Source organism: Heterostelium album (assembly GCF_000004825.1).
Source record: "Heterostelium album PN500 unplaced genomic scaffold PPL_scaffold9, whole genome shotgun sequence".
NCBI classification, from domain to species: Eukaryota; Evosea; class Eumycetozoa; order Acytosteliales; family Acytosteliaceae; genus Heterostelium; species Heterostelium album.
The window spans coordinates 1,292,260-1,318,035 of record NW_008805071.1 but is presented as its reverse complement, the minus strand read 5'-3'; the positions used below and the strand labels follow the sequence as shown (position 1 = coordinate 1,318,035).

The 25,776-nt window shown below is 31.5% G+C and overlaps 10 protein-coding genes across 10 annotated transcripts; 7 read left to right on the top strand and 3 right to left on the bottom strand.

The window, feature by feature from the left end:
• Positions 1 to 814: 814 nt before the first annotated feature.
• On the top strand, positions 815 to 5,218 carry PPL_09036 (DNA polymerase A family protein; the record flags this gene model as incomplete). Its single annotated transcript, XM_020579835.1, has 5 exons — positions 815 to 1,646; positions 1,756 to 3,657; positions 3,734 to 4,134; positions 4,203 to 4,658; positions 4,730 to 5,218. 5 exons carry the CDS (start codon positions 815 to 817, stop codon positions 5,216 to 5,218), a joined length of 4,080 nt encoding a protein of 1,359 aa, XP_020430510.1.
• A 148-nt stretch (positions 5,219 to 5,366) lies between these two features.
• PPL_09035 (asparagine synthase family protein) lies at positions 5,367 to 7,586 on the bottom strand (the record flags this gene model as incomplete). Its single annotated transcript, XM_020579834.1, has 2 exons — positions 5,367 to 7,016; positions 7,089 to 7,586. 2 exons carry the CDS (start codon positions 7,584 to 7,586, stop codon positions 5,367 to 5,369), a joined length of 2,148 nt encoding a protein of 715 aa, XP_020430509.1.
• A 3,424-nt stretch (positions 7,587 to 11,010) lies between these two features.
• Positions 11,011 to 12,202, top strand: rac1B (Ras-related protein Rac1-like; the record flags this gene model as incomplete). The annotated part of the gene is made up of 3 exons (XM_020579833.1): positions 11,011 to 11,112; positions 11,442 to 11,920; positions 12,160 to 12,202. The coding sequence occupies 3 exons, from the start codon at positions 11,011 to 11,013 to the stop codon at positions 12,200 to 12,202; spliced, it is 624 nt and encodes a 207-aa protein (XP_020430508.1).
• Positions 12,203 to 12,501: 299 nt separating this feature from the next.
• PPL_09033 (tetratricopeptide repeat protein) lies at positions 12,502 to 13,949 on the top strand (the record flags this gene model as incomplete). The annotated part of the gene is made up of 5 exons (XM_020579832.1): positions 12,502 to 12,653; positions 12,832 to 12,955; positions 13,044 to 13,175; positions 13,282 to 13,581; positions 13,671 to 13,949. 5 exons carry the CDS (start codon positions 12,502 to 12,504, stop codon positions 13,947 to 13,949), a joined length of 987 nt encoding a protein of 328 aa, XP_020430507.1.
• Positions 13,950 to 15,615: 1,666 nt separating this feature from the next.
• PPL_09032 (uncharacterized protein) lies at positions 15,616 to 16,780 on the bottom strand (the record flags this gene model as incomplete). Its single annotated transcript, XM_020579831.1, has 2 exons — positions 15,616 to 16,015; positions 16,437 to 16,780. The coding sequence occupies 2 exons, from the start codon at positions 16,778 to 16,780 to the stop codon at positions 15,616 to 15,618; spliced, it is 744 nt and encodes a 247-aa protein (XP_020430506.1).
• Positions 16,781 to 17,430: 650 nt separating this feature from the next.
• Positions 17,431 to 21,336, bottom strand: hydA (aldehyde dehydrogenase; the record flags this gene model as incomplete). The annotated part of the gene is made up of 5 exons (XM_020579830.1): positions 17,431 to 18,744; positions 18,833 to 19,011; positions 19,692 to 19,899; positions 19,974 to 20,943; positions 21,029 to 21,336. The coding sequence occupies 5 exons, from the start codon at positions 21,334 to 21,336 to the stop codon at positions 17,431 to 17,433; spliced, it is 2,979 nt and encodes a 992-aa protein (XP_020430505.1).
• A 1,195-nt stretch (positions 21,337 to 22,531) lies between these two features.
• Positions 22,532 to 23,146, top strand: arrF (ADP-ribosylation factor-related protein; the record flags this gene model as incomplete). Its single annotated transcript, XM_020579829.1, has 1 exon — positions 22,532 to 23,146. The coding sequence occupies one exon, from the start codon at positions 22,532 to 22,534 to the stop codon at positions 23,144 to 23,146; it is 615 nt and encodes a 204-aa protein (XP_020430504.1).
• Positions 23,147 to 23,769: 623 nt separating this feature from the next.
• Positions 23,770 to 24,096, top strand: PPL_09029 (uncharacterized protein; the record flags this gene model as incomplete). The annotated part of the gene is made up of 1 exon (XM_020579828.1): positions 23,770 to 24,096. The coding sequence occupies one exon, from the start codon at positions 23,770 to 23,772 to the stop codon at positions 24,094 to 24,096; it is 327 nt and encodes a 108-aa protein (XP_020430503.1).
• Positions 24,097 to 24,367: 271 nt separating this feature from the next.
• On the top strand, positions 24,368 to 25,222 carry vps25 (vacuolar protein-sorting-associated protein 25; the record flags this gene model as incomplete). Its single annotated transcript, XM_020579827.1, has 4 exons — positions 24,368 to 24,611; positions 24,716 to 24,934; positions 25,028 to 25,143; positions 25,214 to 25,222. The coding sequence occupies 4 exons, from the start codon at positions 24,368 to 24,370 to the stop codon at positions 25,220 to 25,222; spliced, it is 588 nt and encodes a 195-aa protein (XP_020430502.1).
• A 218-nt stretch (positions 25,223 to 25,440) lies between these two features.
• Positions 25,441 to 25,704, top strand: PPL_09027 (uncharacterized protein; the record flags this gene model as incomplete). Its single annotated transcript, XM_020579826.1, has 1 exon — positions 25,441 to 25,704. The coding sequence occupies one exon, from the start codon at positions 25,441 to 25,443 to the stop codon at positions 25,702 to 25,704; it is 264 nt and encodes an 87-aa protein (XP_020430501.1).
• Positions 25,705 to 25,776: the final 72 nt, after the last annotated feature.

The following is a 25,776-nucleotide window of genomic DNA, read 5'->3' as shown; positions in this document are numbered from 1 at the left end:
CAAAAAACTTAACACACAATATACAAATAATAATATCGAACAGTTAAAGTATTGTTTTGTTTATTAAACAAAAAAAATAAACAACAATATATTATAATAATGAGGAACGAATGTTTATAAAAAAACAAAATCATCATCGGGTCATTTTTCATCTGTTTAAACATTTAAGTTGGTTGTGGATCACTCGAATTTCAAAGATCGCTTACACGAAAAGTAGGTCAACTTTTTATTTTTGTTGTTTTTTGATAATTATTGTTTACTTTTTTTTTTTTTTTTAATAAGGTTATAAATAGAATAGTAATAAGAATATATTTATATTTTCACTCTCCATCATTTTAAGGAAATTAAATAGTCAAGTTACATGATCAAAATAAAGAGAATAAATTTAGAATTAGAAATATCTATATATCATATGTTATGTTTTTTTATTCATTATTGATCTTTAAAAATAATGAAACCAACATTATAACATTTAAAAGTTAATATTTATTTACAATTAGATTTAAAAACATGTTAACAAAGACAGTTGTTATCTATAGATAACAGACGTCAAAACAAACAAGTCGATTTCCAAGAAATTCACTTATAAGTTTTTATTGTTGGCAATGACTATTATCTTTTTTTTTTTTTTAATGATTTGATACAAATAAACATTGCACTTACATTGGTGTAAGCATTACATTAGTGTTGTTGCTTATTATTTAATTTAATAAAATTTAATTTAATATTATCATACATAAATAAGAACTGCTCATTTGATAAACTATACTTGTTTTTTTTTTTTAAAAGTTAAGAAACATAATAATAGATAGCAATGGATGATGACGATGATTTTGACTTGCCTGTTTATCCAGGTTTCTTGGATTTATTACAACAACAGCAACAACAGCCACAACAACAACAACAACAACAGTCTACATCTTTGACTACTTATACACCTTCAAAAACAGTAATCATACCAACATCTACACCTTCACCATCACCATCAAAATCAAAATCAACACCATCACCATTACCATCACCTTCAATACCCAAGCTATTTCCATTGACAAAACAACTTACACCACCACCACCATCAACGATACTTTTGAAAAGTAATAGTAATGGATCAGTTAATAATGACAGATCATCATTGTCAAGAAGTAATAGTGATACTACTATTAATAACAGTTTTAATAGTAGTAGTAGTTTAGGTAGTAGTTATAATAGTAGTTTAGATTATAACAGTTTTAATAGTCAGACACAGACACAGTCGTTATCATTACCATCACAATCACAATCACAACTTTCACGTTCAAACAGCGGCAACAATACAATTGGTCATAGTCAAGCTCAAAGTATTAGCAGGCAGACATCAACGACAACAACATTATCACCAGGTAATCACCAGTTTACTAGAAGTAATAGTAATGGTAGTAGCAGCAATAGTATTAGTAGTACTGGTAATTATTTATCACCACCTCCATCCAATACCATAAGTAAACCACTGCTACCACTAAAACCAGCACCTACAAGTCAACCAATTGCCAACAACAACAACAACAATAATAATAATAATAATAATAATAATAATAATAATAATAATAATAATAACAATAATAACAATAATAACAATAATAACAATAATAACAATAAACATCAACTATGTAAATCGTTCGACACCTACAACACCGACAACAACACCGACAACTACGACAACTTCAATAATCCAAACACCAAACAATTCACCCAATAACAATATCAACAATAAAACAGGTGGTAGTTCACCAAACACCAATACTTCACCAAACAAACCATTAATTCCTCGTCTGCTCAAACCACCTCCATCGTTAATTTTAAAAACAAACCCTAAACCACCTCCATCGTTTAATGGTAAACATTCAAATACACCAAACTCTGTAAATAATAATAGTAATAGTAGTAATTACAATAATAACAATGTTACAAGCCCTTATAAGCCAGTGTCATTTTATCATGCCGGTATGAATCAATCAGAAATAGAAAAATCGCGTAATTTATACAAGGCTCACCAAAATAATCAACATTATTATAATACCAATTACAATAACAATAACAATGATGTTTGGAGATCTAATAAATCATTACACTCTGCTACATTCACAGATAACTCTGATCATCCAATAAAGAAACAGAGATGTCCAATCGATCAATCATTCGACTTTGACTCTCTAATCACCGATGGCGGTAATGATAATATCATTTTAACAACTACACCATCAAAGTCAGTTACAACAACCAACGGCAGTAATATTAAAACAACAAATAAATTAAGTGCATATTATTCAGCTGGAAATGGAAATGGTATGGATCAATCATCAGATTCTAATAATAATAATAATAACAACATCAATGATTATGATAATGATGATGAGGATTTCGAATCAATAATATTCACACCATCTTCATCTTTACCGCTTGATGGTGATGATGATGATAACAATCAATTTATTTCAAAACCAACAGTACCAGTACCAACATTAACAAATAATAACAATAGTTTTGATCAATCACCTATTTCTACTACAACCTCAACCACCTCTACTACTTCAACATCGACTTCTACTTCTAATTCAACACCAAAGGCAAAATCAGCTTCAAATCAGAAATCATTCACACCAAAAACATCTAAAACAAAGCCAAATATTACCTATCAAACAGTTGTGTTAACAACTGAAAATGTACCCATTCCACCGGCATATGAAGAGGAGAAACCATTACCTCCAGCATTTGGTCTGTTCAATCATCACAAGATACAGACCACAAAGATAAATACACCTCATGGCTACAAAGAGCTCTCAGATTCGTTCAACATCGAACAACTTCAATCATTCATATTTGATAACATCGATAGAATCATATTTGTTTCATTTGGTTTACTGATGGACAATGATAATACAAGTTTTCGATCACACGATAAGAAGAAATCGAAAAAGTCAAAGGATGACGATGATCAATCGTCGACCTCAACTCCTTCGAGAGGCAGTACAAGAGGAAGAGGTAGCGCTGCCAGCTCAAGACGTAATTCATCGAATGACGGTGAGTCTGACTCTTCTTCCAGTAGAACAACTCTTAATGAACCGATTGGAATATCACTTTGGATTCCAATGGCTGATAATCGTGATTGGACCAACGGATCGATGTCCATCGCCAAATACCATTTGTCACTGGTAAACAACTTGGGTGGTGTGCCAAACGATAAGTTGGCGTTTATGGTTCGGCTGTTGGAAGATGACAACATCAAGAAGGTGTCGTTCAATGCGAAGGAATCGATTAAACCGATGTTGTGGCTGAACCAGTGGATGCAACCATCGAGGTTGATCGACCCAAAGATTGCTGCGTGGGTACACAACACCGAAGCGGAGGAGATGAAAGGATTCGAACTGACATTCCTCTATCATCATCTGGTGGAGAACAAAGACTATGAGAAACAGATCAATTTGCCAATGATTAAAGAACTGCAATCACTCGATAGCAACAAAGATCTGGTGATCATCAACAACGACAACAACTTCTCGATGTTCCCGAACGATCTGAGAAACTCTTCGCTCGTCATGATTGCACTTGAACAGCTATTACTTCAACTCAACCTCCAAGCGCCGTTCTATCAAGAGATGAGAGTTGTTCCAATACTTTCAAGTATGTAAAACAAACCAAACACCTTACATTACTTTGAAAAATACTAACTTATCTATATTTCTGGATAACCATATAGAAATGGAATTACATGGTATTACTTTCAGTCCAGAAACATTTAGAACTTGCTCTTCAAATTTGCAAACATATGTGCAGAATCTTCAGGGTAAATGGAATACCGAGTTCAAGAAAGACAGTGCCAAGTCGTTGTCGAGTCCTGTGCAAATCAAGGAATTCCTGTTGACACAGTACAAGATTACAGTCAGTAATACCGGCAAGCAAACTCTTGTCGATCTGATAAAGAAATATCCAGATGTCCAGTATATCAAGGATATATTGGAATATCGTCATTGCAATAAGATACTGACAACCTATGTTCAACCATACCTCGATATTGTGAAAGATGAACAAGCACCTTCCATTCACTGTCAATGGATTCACACTGGTACTGCCACCGGTAGATTATCATGTAAACAACCTGTATGTTTTATTATTATTATTATAATTTTATCAAATTTGATGGCTATTAACTAATTAATTATTTACAGAATTTACAAAACCTTCCAAGAAATGCGTTGAATGTAAATTATAACGATGAAGATGGTGATTCCGAATTGGCTGATTTCAATATCGACGAAGATGAAGATGATAATATGGGTGCGAATAATCAAACGATTTCGTTGAATGTGAGAGATGGTTTCGAAGCGAGAGAAGGTTACACTCTTATTGGTCTGGACTATAGTCAAATCGAATTAAGAATCATGACTCACTACTCGAAAGACCAAAAGCTGGAGGAATACTTCAAAAACGAAGTGGATGTTTTTAAGCATATGGCGCATCACTATCTTGGCAAACCAGTTGATAAAGTAACACCAACAGAGAGAGAGCAAACCAAGCGAATTATCTATGGTATCATGTATGGTATTGGTCCACATTCACTCAGTCAGATTCTCAAGGTATCCAAAGAGCGAGCCAGTCAATTTATTAACGATTTCTTAAATAAGGTAAATATAATTAAATTTTGCCAACTATTATCTCAGCTCAACTAAATTATAATTCTATCATTTGAAAATAGTTCCAATCGATAAGAAACTATATTGAGGAGGAAAAGAAGAAAATCAGATTAAAAAAGTTTATAAAGACAATTGCTGGAAGAAGAAGATTGCTTCCACACGTCAACTCGCAGGATCCTAACCAGTCACATAGAGCGTTGAGACAGACTGTCAACTCAATCATTCAGGGTAGTGCTTCGGATATTATCAAGGAAGCAATGTTCAATATCCACGTTTATTTGTCACAGTTGTCAAAGGAATACAAATCTCTTGATCCACACAACGATCCAAGACTACTGCTTCAGATTCACGATGAACTCATATATGAGATTCCCGACGCAATGCTTAATGATAAGGAGTCAGAGGTCTGCATAAACATCAAACGTATCATGGAATCGGTATACCAAGATGACTTGACCGTACCTATTGCAGTGACAATGTCCAAGGGTAAATCATGGGGTACCTTAACTTCTTTTACACCTACAACTTCCAACCCTATAACTATCAACTAACTTATCAATTAATTTAATTAAATTGAACAACCTATTCATAACTAATTTTGGTTAAACTCCAACATTAGTTAATTTATTAAACTATTAGCTATTATTGTTATTGTTATTATTATTATTATTACTATCATCTTTTTTCAAATTTTTATCATTAATTATTATTGTTTTTCTTATTGATATTATTGTTACGTTTTGGATATTGATGTTGTTGATTATGTTGATCTCTTGCTAGTTTTTCTTTCTTTTTGGTAATGGCTTTCTCCATTTTCTGTTTGTTTTGTTGATTCTTTTCAAAGTTTTCATCTTGAGAGGGATCGTACAGTGGTTTGCTAAATGAAAATACTTGAACTCCGCACTTTTGTGTTACTCTTGCCGGTACGTTTCTGTTGAGTTGCTTGCTCGATCTCGATCCGAACTGAATGGCTTTCTTTATCAGTTTGGTTGACTCGGTCAGTCCCAACGACTTGGCCAACTCTCTGAGGATACGCTTGTCCCCAGTTCCCTGTGGTAAGCTCAAATCACAGACATAAGAGAGTGGTACACTATTTAGATATTCGATAACATTCTCATCGAGATAAGGGAATCTTGGTTCACGACGGTTGCTACTTATGACACGATCGTCTCTCCCCAGATTTCTCTTCCAAATACGATTGAAATCTTTGTTCAACTCTGACTGTAAGACTTGCCATGATCCACGCGCAAATGCACTACGATGTCGTCCGTAGCCAGCCAGCTGTTCATCTGCACCCGATCCCATTAATAATACCTTACAGGTTGTCATTACTCTCTGTTGTTGTTGTTGTAGCTTTTCATCGACATGAATAATACCCTCACCACGACCAGCAAACCAAAGTGCCAACGATATTGTCATATCCATAATAGTGATGGCTGGATAAGAGAGTTGGTAGACAATTGGTTTCGCCCAATCCATCCATTGGTCGGTGACATTCACTTTAATCAGTATCCACTCGCGATCCGGTGCCATTGTGCGCAACTCGTACAAACCGGAAATCGCTGTCTTTCGATCTGGAACCTTGTCAAACTCGTCACTCGTTGCGTTGTCATTGCCAAATGCAACGTTGATCAAGTGAATCGGTTCACCCGCTGGAATGTGTTGATGAGAGACTGCTGCGAGTACCATCGAATCCAGCCCACCGCTAAACAAAACACCGACACGACCTGGAAGAGCAACTGGTTTCTCTGCACAGAAATCAGGTCTAATTAAATCTGGACATTCATGTGTCAAATCTGGCAAACCTGTTACTCTAGTCGCTATCGATCGACTTAGTTTCTCAAACAAACCGTCTCTATACCCTTCGAAAACCGGTTGTTGCCATTCCGAACCATCCAATGGTGTCATTACAGTTCTTCTACCAAATGGATAGAAATGAAGTTGATCTATAGTTTCATTCTTTTGAACAACTGAATCAGTTGAAAAGTTTGTTGATGTTGTTGTAGTTGATGCATCTGTTGTTGACGTTGTTGTTGGTTGATCATTATCATCATCATTATCATTATCATAATCTAAAGTTGTAAAACCGATATTGTTGACCAATGAATTGTTATCCCATGGATGACTTTCTAGTCGCACGAAAGATTGTTCACCAAGATCCTCGGGGAAATGAATCGAATACAAACCAAAGGTGTTAACTTCATTCCATTGTGGAAGTGGTTTAGTATCATCTATTCCACTGGGAAACGATCCAATCGATGCCAATATAAATCTATCATTACTCTTATTGACAAGTAAAGAACGTCTTCCCAATACATCTCTGCCAAACCATAATTTTCTTGCTGATTTCTATTGTTATAAATATTGTTAACAATTGATATTTTGACAAACAAACTAACTAACACAACCTAGCTAACTTACATTCCAATAAACAAATGCAAAAGGTCCTTTAATTTTTAGAAACAATTGTACAAATGTATCGTTTGAAATTCCATCAGACTCTGATGATGACGAGGATGAAGAAGAATCCGCTTGATTGAGTAGATGTAATAAGAATTCGGTATCATTCTGATGTACCCCAATGTGGTAACCGTCAAACAACTCACCGTTCCACATGAGTATATTTCCGTTGATGTCGTGTTGTGGTTGCACCGTAAGATCTCCTCTCATTCCAAGTACCGATGCCATCATATTTATATTGACGGTGATGTTGTTGCCACACTCCAATGTCATTGTCTCCATAATCTGTGAATCAGGTCCTCTATTAACCAAACGATTGAGTAAATCACTCAAAACCCTATCAGTTGATTCCTCTATAACATCCCCATTATTACTACTACTATTATTATTGATAGAATCAGGTGATCCAATTGGATCTAAAACTGTGACACCTGATATTACAAATGAAATACCACACATAATAATAATAAACAAAAATACTGAAAGAACGACAATCTAAAAAAGAATCCAAAAAAAAAAAAAAAAAAAAACTGAATCAAATTCATAACAAGTTGCATCCAGATTAAAAAAAAAAAGATAAAAAGTTCAGAAATATTTATTTATATATTAGCTTAAGACAAAATTATACAATTACAATGAATTAATTAACCTATCTTTTATTTTATTTCTTTTTTTCTTTTTTTTTTTTTGAACGTTGTTTTAAAATTCCAAGTTATTTCTAATCTTTTTAAAAGTAGTTGTAAACAATTGAATTTCCAATTATTTTAGTACAAGAAAGGAAAGAAAAGTCAAATCAAATTAATTAAGTTGTCTCGACTATTAATAACTTATAAAATAGTAGTAAAAGATAAATAATGATGAAGATATTTAATTAAAAGACAAACAACTAAAATTAGACAACATTGAAACTTTAAAAAAAAAACCTTGAAAATTTTTAACAAAGATTTTTTTAATTTATGTTTTTTTTTTTTTTGGGTGTGAAAAATAAAGAAAGTGAGATCGATTGAAAAGAGTGTTTTGCAAAAAAAAAATTTGTTGAACCGATTTTTGTGAAAATTTAAATCTTTAATTAGAATAACAACATAATATATAAAGTCGTGTTTTGAATTCAAAACAAAACATAAAACAACAAAACAAACAAACAAATAATTAAATTAATAAATTATTAATATTAATTAAAAAACAAATCAACCATTATTATTTAAAAGTTAGTTTAAATTCAAAAGTTTATAAAATTTTAAAGTACTCTTATTTTGTTCAACAAATAATAAATATACTTTAAACGTAAGTGTAATTTACAAATACAGCTACTATTACAACAACTATTACTACTACAAATAGAATCCAAACAAAATTATTAGTTTCATTTGTTATTTGTTATTTTTTTCAACAACAAATAATAAGTATTCAAATGTTTGAATCTTTAGTTATAAACAGATAATACAATCAAATAGCTTCGAATGTTTAGAAAATTGGCAAATTTTAAACAGATAAAAGATTACCAAATTATCAAGTTTTCAATAATAATAATTGTAGTTAAACTATCAAATATGTATATTTGATAACAAACGTAGAACTTTTTTTTTTTTTTTTGGGAAATTGGAATGTGGAAGGATATTTAATATCAAATCTACAACCAATTTCATCGTTGTAATTCCAAACACTTTATTGTCACCAATGTTTTCAGTGCTACATCTTTGAATCAAATCTTTAAATTTACAGCTTACAGTGTTGTGTAGTTCACTAGCACTGTAAATCCTTCACCAATCAGTAAAATCAATCATCAATCAATCAACTTTCATTTATTATAAGTATATTTGTTATAATAATGAACAAACAAACAGAATGATCAACTATTTAAAAATAAATTTTCAATTAATTGTGGAAAACAAAAAAACAACAATAATAATAATAATCAAAAGCCAACCATCCATTTTTATAATATTAAGAGATTTGTTGTGAATATGGTGTGTGGTAATGATGCATCGTACTCCAAAATCAAATCAATCTAAAAAGCAATCACATCACACTCCAAAATCAAAACACTGTGGTGCTTAGATTAGCCTGAACACCAAAAACATACCATCACACTAAAAATTGAAAATCATCAAAATAATTATGTTTTTTTAAAAAAAATTATTTTGGAATGGCTTTTCTTTTCATATAACTAAAATTTGAAAGAAAACAAAAAACTTTCGTTTTTGGTTTTTTTTTTTTTTTTTTGTTGTTGTTTGAGCATCAATAATAATAGGGTTTATTTGGTTTTTCTTTGCAAAAAAAAATAAAAAATAAAACAATTTTTTTATTTTAATTTTTATTATTATTTTAAAAAATTAACCTCACTACACACCTCTGCCATCAATAGAAAACAAAAGAAAATAACAAAATTGTTATTGATATAATATATAAAAAAAAAAAACACACAACACTGTATTGTAAGTGATATATTTATATATATGTATAGATATAAGATAGATATAAAATATAAATTAAAACAACATCAACAACAACAACAACAATAATAAAACAACTGTTTTTTTATTTATTTTTATTTTTTAGTTAACTTTTTTTATTTATAAATAAATAAATAAATAAACAAACTATAATAATTTTTTAATATTATTTAGTAGTATCGCCATTTTTATCATAAATTATTGTAATCCAAATATTACATCTAGAAATAAATATCAAAAAATCCAATAATAACAACAACAACACATTCACACACACAACAATAACACAATAACAAACAATTGTACTATAATTTTACAAAATTAAATAAAAATATGGTCAAAATAAAATCGAACAATAACAATAATGAATAAGCACAGCAGCATGACATATCTAATCATGAAGAATGAATGAAAGAAAGAAAGGAAAAAAAAAGAAAAAAAAAATAAAAGAAAGAATAGATGTCTGATTGATTGATTTGATTAATTCATAATTCAACGGCACATCAACAACATATAACATATAATACATAAACTACTATCTGCGCAAACAACAACAACACCACTACACCACCCCCCACTCAAATATTTATACTTATTTGAATAGTTAGTCAATTTTGACATCAACCAATTCAATTCATTAACAACATTAATTTGTTTGTTTTTTTTTAATCTTGTTGTTATGTTATTGTATTGAATCAATCACTATTCTCTTCTATAATATAGAATTTAATATAATAATAATAAATAATAGTTTTTTAGTTTATTCTGTCTTTTTGTTAAAATTAATTTATAAATATTTATTTTTGTAATAATTACCAAACTTTTGTTGACCATCACAAAATATCAACATCGCCAAAAAAGTCAAACATTTAATCATCATCATTATCAATAACAATAATAGTTTAATTACTTGTATTTGAAATTCAAAAAAAAAAGTTACTAACTTTTAATATCTATCTTTTAAAACAATCAAATAATATTAAATACATTATAGTAAACAACCTTGTAGTAGTAAGTAATCAGTTAAAAAAAAAAATTAACAAAAACAATATAACTAACAAATCATATTTACTCTTTTTTCTTTACTTTATTTTATTTTTATTTTAATTAAATTTATTTTAATTATTATTTTTATTTAAACTTACATCTAACCAAAATCAAATCACAATCTCATCTCACACCTCCAACCTATCTTTTTTTTTTTATAATTTTTTTGTTTTTATTTTTTTTATTTTTGACTCTTCACTCCAATTTTTTTTTTTTTTTTTTTGCCAATTTTTTTGATTTTTGATTTTTATTTATTTTTCGCACAATCACAATAATAATTCGATCTTACAGTAGAACCAACCCAAACAATATTAAATTCACCTCAATATATAAAATATTTTAAATTTACTTTTTATAATTAATAATAATAACTATAACAGAAAATGCAAGCAATCAAATGTGTAGTAGTTGGTGATGGTGCTGTCGGTAAGACTTGTCTTCTTATCTCATACACAACAAACGCCTTCCCAGGTGAATACATTCCAGTAGGTTTTTTTTAAATAACAAACACATTTAATTATCTATTAGCATATAAATTGAAGATATCAAGAACAACAAACAACAACAGCTAAATACAGAGGTCTTTAAAAATGAAGAATCATAGAGTGAATATTAGATAGTTTAGAATTTTAGGTTACAATAGTAATAGTAATAGTATAAATAATAATAATAATAATAATAATAATAATAATAATAATAATAATAATAGTAGTAGTTGTTGTATCTTTGATTTATATGCTACAAGTTAATAATAATAATAACATAATAATAATATTTTGATATTAATATTTAAACATTTTTTATTATTATATAGACCGTTTTCGATAACTACAGTGCTAATGTAATGGTCGATGGTAAACCAATCAATTTGGGTCTTTGGGATACTGCCGGTCAAGAGGATTACGATCGTCTTCGTCCATTGTCATACCCACAAACTGATGTTTTCTTGATTTGTTTCTCTATTATTTCACCATCGTCCTTTGAGAATGTCACCGCCAAGTGGCACCCAGAGATCGGACATCACGCACCAAATGTACCAATCATTTTGGTCGGTACCAAGTTGGACATGCGTGACGACAAAGAAACTCAAGACAGACTCAAAGAGAAGAAACTCTACCCAGTCTCCTACGAGCAAGGTCTCGCCAAGATGAAGGAAATCAACGCTGTTAAATATCTTGAATGCTCTGCTTTGACTCAAAAGGGTCTTAAGAATGTTTTCGATGAGGCCATCAGAGCCGTCATCAACCCACCAGTCCACAAGAAGAAGAAGAGCTCATCTGGTTGTCTCATCTTGTAAACAATAGGAGATTTTTCGAATCAAAAAAAAACTTAATTTTTCTTTAAAGACATTGTACCTCATTAATAATAATTAAAATCCTTTTTAAAAAAAAAATTAAACAAAAACAAAAAAAAACATAATATAATCTTATTAAATACTAACTTTACCTTCTAAGGCTATAACCCTCAAGATTAATGTTTCATTTTTAGAATTCTAAATTGTTGTTGTTATTTTTTATTTTATTTTTTTGAAGTACTTCAATTGTTATCAATGAAAAACAAAGAACAATTGTTTAGAATTCTTTGTTTTTTAAATTCCATCAATAAATATTAAATTATCAATCTTGATGACTTGTTGTTTAATTTTAGAGAAATAATATTATAAAGCAGATGTCAACAAATTCAGTGAATTTTCAAAAATATAATTATAAAATTTGATGATCAAAAAAAAAAAAAAGTGTGTAATTAATAAGAAAAGAATTGATTTTTTTTTTTTTTGAGGCACACTAACTCATTTCTTTAATTTACAAAATCATTTGATTTTAATAGATCAAATAAATACACAATAGTTATAAACAACAAACAAACATTTAGCAATGGATAATTGGAAACAATTCATTAGTTCTGTAGAGTCAATTTCATTGGATGAGTCGAAAGTAAAGTTGAACGATGTCATCAAGCAACTCGATATACCAGAGACTTACCAAGAGGTCATCTCAAGTGCTGCTTTCTTATTGTTAGAAGCATAGTAAGTAGTAATAATAGTAATTAATTCATTGTTTGTTGTTTTGATATACAAATAATATAAACTTTAAAAGTTAAAAACAAAAAAAAAAAACAAGCAATGAAAAATAAAATAAAATATGATGATTTAAACTAATATTTTTCTTTGATTAAATTATTAATAATGATAATGATAATAACAGTAAGAACAATAAGAGTGCCCCGAGAGAGGAAGCAATTAAAACATTGACTGAAATCGAAAAATCATCACCACCAGAACTTAGAGTTGAAGTTGGATACAGTATTGGTCTTATTTTGTTTGGATATGTAAGTGGTCTGATGTTTACAACTGTAAACCTTATAAGCAAACATCAACATTCAGTAGTTACTAACACTTTATTTGTTTTGTTTATAGTCACAACTCTTCACTGATCAAGTTCAAATTGGACTTTTATTGAATGCATCGGAATTCTTTCAAAAGACAGTCTCTATCAACCCACAACACATGGGAACATTGACTGCTTTGAAAGAAACCTATTTGATTTTGGTATGTTCCAACAACATATGTTTGTTATTGCTTGACAATGAATGGCAATTATTAATACTTCTTTTCTTTTTTCTTTTGTAATTGGTTAATTTTATTATATATTTAGTCAAATATTACAAGTGATAATCAAAAGATGTTTTATTCTACCAAGAGCAGAGAGTTTAATAAATATATTGAAGCAGTTACCAAAGGTGAGGATTTCAAGGTGGCACCATCCACCTATATCAAGATTGAAACTGCCAAGACCCTCAAGGAAAAGGCTACCGAATTTTTCAAGGTTGGAAACATCAAGGATGCATTGGTCAACTATCACTATGCCAAAAACTATATCACAGGTTTGATGGACTTGAACACTGAAAAAGAAAAAGAAATCAAAGCCATGAGAATCATTTTGCTTAATAATATTGTAAGTACTCAATTCAATTGAATAACCATAGCAAGTTAAATGTTTTTCTGTTGTTAATATTTATCAACATTGTTTTTCATTATATTTAGGCTGTTTGTTTGATGAAACAAAATAAATTTGAAAATGCCATTAGATCTTTAGATGAAGTGTTGGTGGAGGAACCAAAGAATGTAAAGGCTTTGTTCCGTCGTGGAAAATCACACTCTGCACTCAAGAACTTTACACAGGCAGAGAACGATCTCCAAGCAGCCAACGCCATCACACCGGGTGACAAAGAAATCGTAGCAGAGATTGCACTCTTGAAACAAAGAGCAAAGTCTCAAAACCAAAGAGAAGGAAAAGCATTTGCAAAGGTCTTTGATGATTAAACTATGGTACCATAGTTTTATTTTAGAAAATACCCAATGCAATGACATGATTATAATAATAATAATATATATACATAAATACCACCATCACCACCAACAACCAACCAACCAACCAAATGAAATAATAGTAGTAGTAAAAAACATATCTTTAAAAATAAACTAGTTATTAATTTAGATTCCATTTACGTTATATTATATTATATTAGTATGACAAATAATTTAAATTATTTGTTTTTTATTTCTATCAATGAAATTTCTCTTGATAAACGATGTAGTGGATGAAGAAACTTTACATGTTTGAGCTTTGATAGGTGTTAGTTGGTAGACGTCAAATTCTTTGTCGTAGCGACTCTCTGGTAGGTTGACGAGGTCGGTCACAGAGAGTTTGTTGGAACGGATACTTTTGGTGGTTTGGTGTTGGAGTTGTTCGAGCTGTTCTCTTTCTCTTTGTTTCTTGATGAGTTGCTGTATGGTGTCATCGAGCTGTTTGTCTTTGACGGTCTGGCAATCGCGCTGGATGATATCGAGTATCGCCTCTGAGAAGTTGTTGTTGGGATAGGAACAGCGGAGCAGTAGGACAATACGCTCCATCGGTGTCGGTAGCGTCTGGAGAATGAGCAGCAGCAGTTTCTGGTTGATTGCATAGCCAATGAAGTGGATGTTCTCACTCTCGATGTATTGTCGCACGAATTCCGGTGTCAGCATGCCTCGGCGTTGCAGCACACCAAAGATCGAAGCGTAGTAGTCTTGGTAGGTGGAGTGTGAGAGTTCCGGTATGTTGAGTGCAGGCAGCATATCGTTCTTGAATTGCTCGAACGAAAGTCGTTGCAGCTGGTGCTTTCCAAGATAGAGATCGGTGGCGACAATATAGCTATTTACATCTTTTTGGTAGGCATTGCTGTTGAACATCTCCATTGCAGAGTGATACTCGTTGTTGTACACCAGTGAGCTAAGCTTGCAGTTGAACAGTCGCTGTCGGAAATTGTCGATTCTCAACTCTTCCCACTCGAGGTTATCGACAAGTTGTCGCGGATCATGGTGATTCTCAATGACATAGTCCGAGTAGATCTTTAGTGTTTCGTGTCGCAGCATCTTTGGATTCTTTGAGATCAATGCAATCATCATTTTCATTGCTAGTTGGATGTCACGCGCGTTCAGCAGTCCAATGATAATGCCATTCCAAGTGACCACCGACTCTGTGAGAATGGAGAGATTCGATTCGTTCGGAATCAAATAGTTTTGTACAGCGAGCTCAATGTTGTTTTTCAGTTTGTCTTGCAGTTGTAATGGTTGCATAAAGAGATCTCTAAACATTGGCGGTACTTTCGGGAGGAATTCCGAGTAGTATTGTTCGGTTGTCAAGACGGTTTGGAGAGTCTGAGCGGCCTGCACGATGAGGTCGTCGTGGGGCAGGTGATTCTGTGAGAAGTTAAAGTGTTGTAAATGTCGAATGATACTGTCTGGATCCTCTTGGTTTGTCTTCATTCCACGCGATAACAGTTGTTGAAGTTGTTGGTCTTCGTTGGTCGGTTCTCCCGCAACGATGCTGCTGCCCGACGACAACAGAATCTCTGATACCAACGGATCGAGAATATCTTCAACCTTATTGGCTACTGGCGAGTTGATAGTGATTCCCTTGCCTTCGGAGAGGAACGACTTGCTCAGTTCAAACCAAAACAACGTGCACACTTGCTGTCGCAGAATTACTTTTGGCCGACTTGGCTGCTGTTGGAGCGCTTCCTGTAGCTGCTTCAAATGGTACCTGTAAAACACTCTGACGATACTCATATTCGGTGTTTTTCCGTGGTTTGCTCGTAGTTGAAGGTATGTCATGAGTGCTGGACGATACGCGCCAAAGTGCAGGTACATCTGTATGAGATAGCGTGTGGTCATCTCGATGTGCTGTGGATCCTTCGCCGCCAGAACCTGCGAAACAAAGTGGTATATATCTTGTTTGTCGTCGAGACATTGATTTAGGAACAGTAGATTCGCCATGAAACGCGATGATACTGTCGAGAGCGAGTTGGCCAGAAGCTGCACAGAGGTGTTGTGGTCGTGTGGCGACTCTGGATAGGTGTTGTGAATCAGCGATTCCAAAATGAACTGGATGATATCGACACGCTGGAATCGCTCCAGTGAGATCGACATGTTGCGCATCACAAAGAACTGCAGTGTCAGCTGGTGAGTCGACATATTGGGAAACAGCTGAAAGTGTGCAAACAACGAGCAGGTTCTCTGCATTCTAAAGTCATCGCCAACCGAGCAATAGAATTGCAAAAACATATTCAACATATCGACCGTCAGCTTCTCCGTTTGTTCAAGTGCAATGAAATTCAACAGTTCATCCGACTCTAGCAATCTATGATATTTTATAGAGGTATCGAAAAAATATGATTGTAATCTAAAATAATATGTCAAATACATTCACACACAAAAATTGTTAAAAAACAATGATAAAACATAAGATAAGATATTACAAACACTTACAATGTTATAATTTTAATTGTATCTTGTTCATTCTTTATGAAATTCTTTAATCTGTTTACGATGATTTCATTCTCTTTGTCGTGATCCGATACTATTCTTTTGGGTGGTGTAGGTGGTAGTTGTGTGATGGTTGATGATTGTTGTGGTGATATTAGTTTACTCTTGAAATCACGTCTATGTGTAGACTTTGAAATATTCGATAGATCTACTTCATCGTATTTCTTGCCACTGTTGTTGCTATTATAATATCTACAGCCGAGTATACTAGAATATGAAATACTTGATCTATTTAAATAAAGAGTAGATGATCTATTTCCAACAACCAATGTTAGAAACCTATTCATCTCTTATATTTATAGATAGAACTATATATTGACTGACTGATTTCAATCTGATCACTTAGAGTGTGAAAAATATAAATCTGTTTTTTTTTTTTTTTTTTTTTTAACAAAAAACGCTACTTTGCTTTCGTTTTTCAAACAATCAATATTAAATATTATTTGTACGAATTATTTATTTATTTTATTTATTTTTGAAGGATTATATTTTAATTTAGTAGTCGTCGATGAAAATCACAGAAGCATTCCTATCTATGGCTTTTTCCAGGACCTATTAGAGTCTCTATCACAACACCACTCATCGATAATGAAGAACATTTAGAAGACACTCCTAACCAGGGCGATCTATCTGTTTTTCCGATGAAGACATATTCAACACCACACACAGTAATCAGCAGAAGCAAATAGTGTGCAAGAACCGGATGTCTTCAAATTGGTGAACCTAATTACAAATAGTGTTTTAATAATCAAGTTTATTTAAAGTATTAAGAATCATTATCTTTAATATATTTATCATATAATGTTACAAAAATAAATAAATAAAATAGTTAATAGTAGTACAATAACATAATATAGTGCATTATTTAATTACAATATACATATAGAAATTTAATCACTACATTTATTTATTTTTATTATTGTTTTTAGTTTTATATTTAAAGTGCAGGTCCATGATTTAAAATAACAGCTTTTACATTGCAATACTCTTGAATGGCATACTCACTGAGATCCTTACCGAATCCCGATTGTTTGTAACCACCGAATGGAACGAGATAGTGAATGTAGTTGTATTCGTTGATCCAAATGGTTCCAGCTTTCAGTTTCTTCTCAACACGGTGAGCAGTGCTGATGTTCTCTGTCCAGACACCGGCAGCCAATCCGTAAGCAGAGTTGTTGGCACGGGTGATCACTTCGTCAACGGTTTTGAATTTGAATACACAAACCACTGGACCAAAGATCTCTTCGGTTCCAACACACATGTCGTCCTTCACGTCGACGAGTACAGTCGGTTGGATAAAGTATCCACGATCGGTATGCTTCTCACCGCCGACCAACACCTTGGCACCCTCTTTCTTTCCGATGGCAAGATAGTTGAGTACACGGTCAAAGTGCTCCTTGCTCGCCATTGGACCTTGGTCGTTCGACTCGAATGGATTACCGACCTTCAGTGCCTGGACAGCGGGAATGAACTTCTCCAAGAACTTGTCATAGATTCCCTCTTGGACAAAGAGACGCGAACCAGCACAACAACATTGTCCCATATTGATATACATAGCATTGACAGCACCCTTTACCGATCTCTCAAGATCGGCATCGTCAAACACAATGTTTGGAGATTTACCACCGAGTTCCAGTGTAACTTTCTTCAAGTTACTCTTTCCGGATGCTTCCATAACGAGACGTCCAACTCTGGTGGATCCAGTGAATGAGATCTTATCGATGTCAGGGTGACGAGAGATTGCATCACCAACGGTATGTCCATATCCATTGACCATATTGAAAACACCTGGTGGGAATCCAGCGTCGGCAATCAACTGGCACAGTGCGAGAGCGGTGAGCGATGTGTGTTCACTTGGCTTGGCGACAACGGTGCAACCACTGGCCAAAGCAGGTCCCAACTTCCAACACATAATCAAGAATGGGAAGTTCCATGGTGTGATGAAAGCGGCGACACCCACTGGCTCGTGTCTGGTGTAGGCAGTCAGGTTGTTGGCGGCACTCTGGATGAGCTTACCCTGGATCTTGTCAGTCCAACCAGCGAAATATCTAATGCAACCTGCAGCTTGTGCCAAATCAAAGTGGAGCGAAGCAGCATATGGCTTTCCCATCTCTGTTGTCTCCAAAGCGGCCAACCACTCTTTGTTCTTCTCAATCAAATCGGCCAACTTGTACAAAAGAGTACCTCTATCAGTAGCAGACATCTTTGACCATGCTCCATTCTCGAATGCATCTCTTGCAGCTGCAACAGCCTAAATTAGTTGTTAATAATAATAAAAGTTTAATTAATATTAAAAATTAAGATTGATTTATAAATAAAAACCTGTGTAAAAAACTTACTAAATCTACATCTTTTGAAGAACCTTCAGAGATTTCACAGATCAACTCTTCAGTAGTTGGATTGAAAGTTTTGAATTGTTTTGGCTCGACTGGATCTACCCATTGATTATTAATAAATAATTTAGTATTTGGTAATTTAACTTTATTTGCTTCAATCATTATATAATTAACTGATGATACTATTTATTTATTTATATAAATATTTATATATATGAAGACTGTTTGTTTAGTTGATAAATGAAAAATGATTTAAAAATGAATGAGATAGATATTTTTTTTTGTTATTGAAATTTAATTAAATTAAAATTTCTTTTCAGAAAAGAATATTAATTATTATTTAAAGTAGCAAAAGATTTTTATTTTTATTAATTACTTTTACATTTTTGGCCAAAAACCAACTTACAAATTGAATTTTGACCAATAGAAATCCAACAACCAGACAAATTTTGAAGTGACTTTTTTTTTTTTTTTTTGTGCATAGAATCAAACCTTTAATAAAAATTAGATAAAAGAATACTACTGCAGTTATTTATAGTATTTAGGTTAATGTACACATAGATTATTTTATTTTAAAAATGTGTGAAATACAAAACTTTTTTCCCAAACAAAATTAATCTACGTGAATCCTGTTAGTTTTTCCTCAGTAGACACACAGAGAACACCATTAACTTCGAGTTCGAAAGTGACCTCGATTTGTGGGATGCCTTTTAGTGCTTTTTGAATACCATTACTAAAGTGTATAGTTTTGATAGATATCAATCTTCACAGTTCTGAGCATGATAAATAATAGTTTGACAATCTTTATTATATTTTGTATAAAATTTTTAATTAATTATCCTTTTCCAATAATTAACTTTACCACACTCCATGTCCTCAGCAGAAACCTGAAGAATTCCATTAATATCTACTGCCAAATTGACTTTTACTTTTGCGACGCCACCAGATTCTGGTGGTATAACAGGTAAATCGAATTGACCCAAAAAAGTGTTGAGACTGGTCATCGAACTTTCACCTTCGTAAACTTTAATCAATACCTTTTTGCTTTTTAATTGTTTTATAGTGAAAATCTTTGAAAAATTGTATGGAATGGGAGTGTTCCTTTCGATCAATCTTGTCATAACTCCATCTCCTGTCTCAATACCACAGTCCATGGAGTGACTTCCAACACTGATTTGATAACTTCAGTACCTTTGGAGTTTGATAAGATTCCAGCCTGGATGACAACACCCTTTGCAACTTCTTTCTCTGGGTTTTCTACCTCTCTTATTTTTTTGTAACCAAAGAATTTCTTCAACAAGTATTTGATATATTGAATGCGGGAGGATTCACCAACCAACAAAACTTCATCAACTTGGTACTTTGTCAAATTGGAATCTTCTAGAACTTTCTTTACACTATCAATAGTTAAGTCGAATAAAAAACTGTTCAAATTTTCGAATTCGGTACGAGTTAATATCTCTTCTAAACTTTCACCATCAACTAAGTATTTGATTTCAAGAGTACTTTTTGTAGAAGTGTAAAGTTCTCGAATGGCATTCTCTGTAGCATTTCTTAATCTAAGGAGTGCCAATTGGTCTAAAATGGGGTCTGTACCGGTCTTACTTTTGAAGACATCCAACATGTACTTCATAATTCGTTTGACATAGTCTTCACCACCGGTGGAATCGTCTCCATTGGTGGCTAGAACTTGAAAGATTCCTTTTTCGATGCTCATCATTGAAACACCTAACGTACTAACACCCAAATGATAGACTAAGACGTTCTTCTTATGAGAAGTGGTATCTTTGTAATAGTATGACAACGCAGCAGCGGTTGGTTCATTAATGATGCGTAACACATTCAATCCTGCCAAGACAGTTGTATCTTTCATGGCTTGACGTTGAGCATCATTGAAATATGAAGGACAAGTAATTACTGCATTCTTGATTGGTTTCCCTAGGTACGATTCTACATCATTCTTTATCTTGGACAAAATCATGGCTAAGATTTCCTCCGGTGTGTAAAGCTTTTGTATTTTTTTCTCCATAACTGAAACATATAGTTTATCATCTTTTGAAGAGATCTTATAGGGCAACCATTTTATTTCATTTTGAATAAAAGGGTCATTGAAACTATTAGATTTATTTGATAAAAAAAAAATTATGTTAAAATTTGTTTTTTTTTAAAAAAGATGAGTGTCTTTTTAAAGTAACATACTTTCTACCAATTATACTTTTTATATTGAAAATTGTATTTGTTGGATTGTATTTAGCAAGCTCCTTTGCTATGGGACCGATAAAATTTTGTTTTATACCGAAATAAACAAATGAAGGAGTTACACTATATCCTTCAATGTTTGGAAAGAAAAATACACCGCCATTCTTGTAAATCCCTACACGAGTATGGGTTGTCCCAAGTTCGATACCGATTACTTCTCCATCAACAAGCTCTTTTTCCTTAGTGTAGGAATAGTTTATAGTGCATAAAAGCAAAAATAAATATAAATAATATGAATTAAAATTCATTATTTTTCTTAATATTTATAAAATTACAACTAAACAAAGTAAAAATCTAAAAAAAAAACATTATTTTTTTTAACTGGGAGAATCAAAGTTGATTTTATTCATTTGAATTAAACTCATTCCAAGTAAAAACTTGCAGCTTTAATTTTTATTTGTTCAGTCAATTTATAAAATTTAAGTGGTTGATTGTTATCCAAAATCCGAAATTCTTGGGTTAATACTTCAGGTTTAAATAATTCTTTGTGATTACAATTTTATAAATTTAATTAGTTTTAATACTTGGGAAATTTATGTGAATATATCAAATAAAAAAAATAAAAGATTAATCTAGATAAATGTAGTTATTTTAACTGAATTTTGTGGTTTTTTAATACCCTTTTAAATGAAAAAATGGAGGTCTGATATATTCTATTAGAGTAATATATTTTTAAATTAATAATAATAAAAGATTATTTTAGAATTTGTTTAAAAATAGAAATCTTCCAAAATTATCAGGAAAGATAGTTTTCCCAATTTTTAATTAACTATACATTTTTCCAAAAATTAACTTTACCATACTCCATGTCCTCAGCAGATACCATTTATATCAACTTAAAAATTTACTTTTACTTGTGCATCTGTTGTAAACCAGTATTTTTTTGGTATAACCGGTAATTCGAATTTACCCAAAAACCTGTTGTCCTTGGTCATAGAACTTTCGCTTTAAAAATTTGTTGCAAAACCTTTAATCTATTAGATTCTTTTTAAATTAACATGCTTTCTACCTATTAAACGCTTTATATTGAATATTGTATTTTTTTGGATTGTATTTAGCGAGGATCTTGGCGTATTGACCAATGAAATGACAATCATGACTGAAAGATACAAACGATGAGTAGAGCGGAATCCCCCACTATTTGGAATGAAAAATACATTTCCATTCTTGTAGATACCCATACGCGAGTGTGTAGTTCCGATTTCGATACCGATGATATCGCAATCTTCTTCCTTTGCATAGGAAATGATTGTTGCGAACAAAACCAAAAATATATAAAAACAATGAATTAAATTATTTTTAAAAAATATTTACACTCTTCTTTCATGCTATTGCAGAGGTAAAAAAAAAAAAGAAAAAAAAAAGGTTTTTTAAAAAAATTAATTTAGATTATCTTTATTTTGATTTAAACATATAACATATAAGATAAATAATAGATGTAAAATGAATATAATAAAAGATTATTTTTCGAATTGGTCTATCTTCAATCAAAAACAAACTAGAAATTATAATGTTGTATTTACAGGAATGACTGGTGTCGGCAAGACATCATTGTTGTACAAGATGAAACTGGGTGAATTCATTGGTGATAGTGATATTGGTCGTGGCACAATGTATAATGTAGAGTATTATAGCTTTAGAGACAGACAATTCACACTCTGGGAGTTGAAAACGATCTCACCACATGCAACACATGTCAACTTGAAAATCGATGTTCTAATATTGGTTGTCGATAGTTCAAACGATAGGCTTCACACTCTACAAGAAACAAAACAATACTTTTACGACGCATTGAAGGATGCATTGCAATACAGCGGTGAACAAACATCTATTTTAATATTAGCAAACAAATGTGATCAACCAAATACATCTATTCTCAAAGAGATTGAAGATCAACTAGAACTTCCACTTCTAAACAACTACATCGATAACAACAGTAGTACCAAAAGCAATCATCTGTGGCATATTCAAGCTGTATCTGCAAAGTCAGGTTATGGAATAGATGAATCATTAGATTGGATATCAAATATATTAGAACTTCAACAACAAAATTATTAATAATCTTTTATCATAATTATAAATTATTATAATACATATTACATAAAAGTGATGTAATCGTAAAGATATATAAGATTTGTTTGTAATCGAGTTTTAATAGCACTTCTTTAATAGAAATAGATCTATTGTCGAATCATCAATTCCTTGCATATAACTATAAAATGGTAAGTAAATAAACAAATTCGTCATCATTATTTTTCGCATTTTATTAATAATTTTTAAAAAATAATATTTTATTAATAGTTTATTAATAGTTTATATCTTAGATTAGTAACATTTTTTTAGAACTAGTATTTGGACAATTCGTAAATAGAAAAATGAAGATTCAATTTTTAAAATAACCAAATACAGATATATATATTCGTAAAAAATAAAAATTTGTTTGACAGTCATTATCCATGTTTGTGTTTTTTTAAAAAAAATAAAAATATAAATAAATACACACCCACCACAAATCTTCTTAAAAAGATAAATCCTAAAAATATAAAAAAAGCTATTAATATTAATTATTGTTTGTTTACCGTTTCAGGAAATATATGCCCAACTTATAAATATGCATATTTGCTTTAAATGAAGAGCTATAGTTTATTTTAATTTAAATAAACCAAATGTATTATCACAACATGTCAAAGAATCTTTTTGGAGCTGCAAGCAATCTTGGTAACGCTGCTGGTTCGAGCGGTGGATCCGGTGGAATCGGTGCTGTCCACGACGGAATCGACAGTGGTCTTGGTGTCGCCAGCAAGACCGGAGTCAACACTCAGCCATTGAGCCAAGCCAACAACATGGCCAGAAAGTTCACTGGTAGCGGTCAGCAACAAGGTCGTCAAGCCACCAGCAACAATATGGAAGAGGAGAATTTCCAACAAGGTCAACAACAACAAAAGCCATTCAACCAGGCCAACAACTCCAGCAACCAATCAGGTATCAACCAACACCAGTTCAACTAAACACTCTACTGTGATGATAGAATGCTTACCTTTTTTTTTCATTATTTATTGTACATAACCAACCAACAACCTCTTTAATAAACAAAACATAACATAAAATCTTTTTAATTTTTCCTTTCCAGACTCTGGATTTGGAATAATCAAAAAAAAAAACAAAAACAAATCTTTAATTTTTTCATTTTATTTGAAGTTGTACATTTATGTTTTGTTTAATTAAAGATATATAGTTGTTTATTAATATTATATTATATTATATTGAATTCATATAAAGATGTCAGAACATAGTAGTCCAAGTGTTAAGTCACCACCGATTACATCAGCATTTCCTTTTCCTTCTTATTATAATAGAGAACCATTCTTTACATTACAACCAATACTCAATACACAGAAGAAACAGTTACAAATGTGGCAAGAACTGATATTATCATATACTCGTTATCACAAGATCTATGAATTAGATATCAATGAATATATAAAGAGAGGTTCTGAATTATTTAACAATGAAAAGATAAAGAGTATTTATTACAGTGTTTTATCTATAGATATATAGTTTAAACATTTAACATCTTATACTAATCGATAAAACCAACAAATTAACTTTAAATAAATAAAAAAATAGGAAAGCTATCACAAGAGACAATTGTAGCAATATTTAACGAAATTGTAGATTCTGGTTATGGTGAATGGTTAGATAAAGATAAGAGTCGTGCATTGGTATGGTGGAGAAAACCAGACGAGTGGGCATCGATCATCTATCAATGGGTCGTAGATAGTGGTCAGACCGATTCAATCTTAACTGTTTGGGAAATACAAAAAGGTGACGATACAAAGAATCTAGGTAAGATATCATTATAATAATAATAAGATAATATAATATACAAATCAAAAAATAAATTAACTTTTTTTTCTTATTACAAAAATAAATATTTAGAATTTCATGAAATCAATACAAATATATTAATGAAAGCATTGAAATCACTTGAGAAACAAGGTAAAGCACAAATATTCTCTGGTAGTGAAAATAATCTTGGTGTAAAGTTCTTCTCTGTATAATAACAATAGTAATATCATAAATAAAACACATATACATTTAAAAAACCTATTTTTTTATTCTTAGACTCATTAATCTAATTAGTTCAACTAATATTATCTTTAAAGTTATTAGTTTGGCGCTCACTTTAAAAAGTCAACACCACTCGAATTTTTGAAATCGATCAAATAACAACTTCAAGAATCTTTTTTTTTTTTTGATCAATGAATTGGTTGTTTTAGATTAATATTATATTTAAGATTTATTTATAAATAGATAGATATAGATAGTAATATTAATATTACTAAAACACAATGTTTAACATTAAACCAACATCATCGTCATCTTCTTTTTCTTCCTCTACTTCTTCAACCACATCGTCATCAAACAAATCAAACAAGTTTGTCAATTTCAAATGGTCTCCAAACAGTGGTGATCTCTTAATATTCGAATCTAATCACTATTCAAAGAAACAAAGTAAATCGTCATCAACCAGTAAAGATAAAGATGTATTAAAGATACAAAAAGATGATATACTCTGTGAGATTAGAAAGGTAGGTTTGTTACAGCATAATTGAATAATACATTTCAATACAATATCTCTAGAGAGAATTAATATACTAACTAAATTACTATTGTTGTTGTTGTTT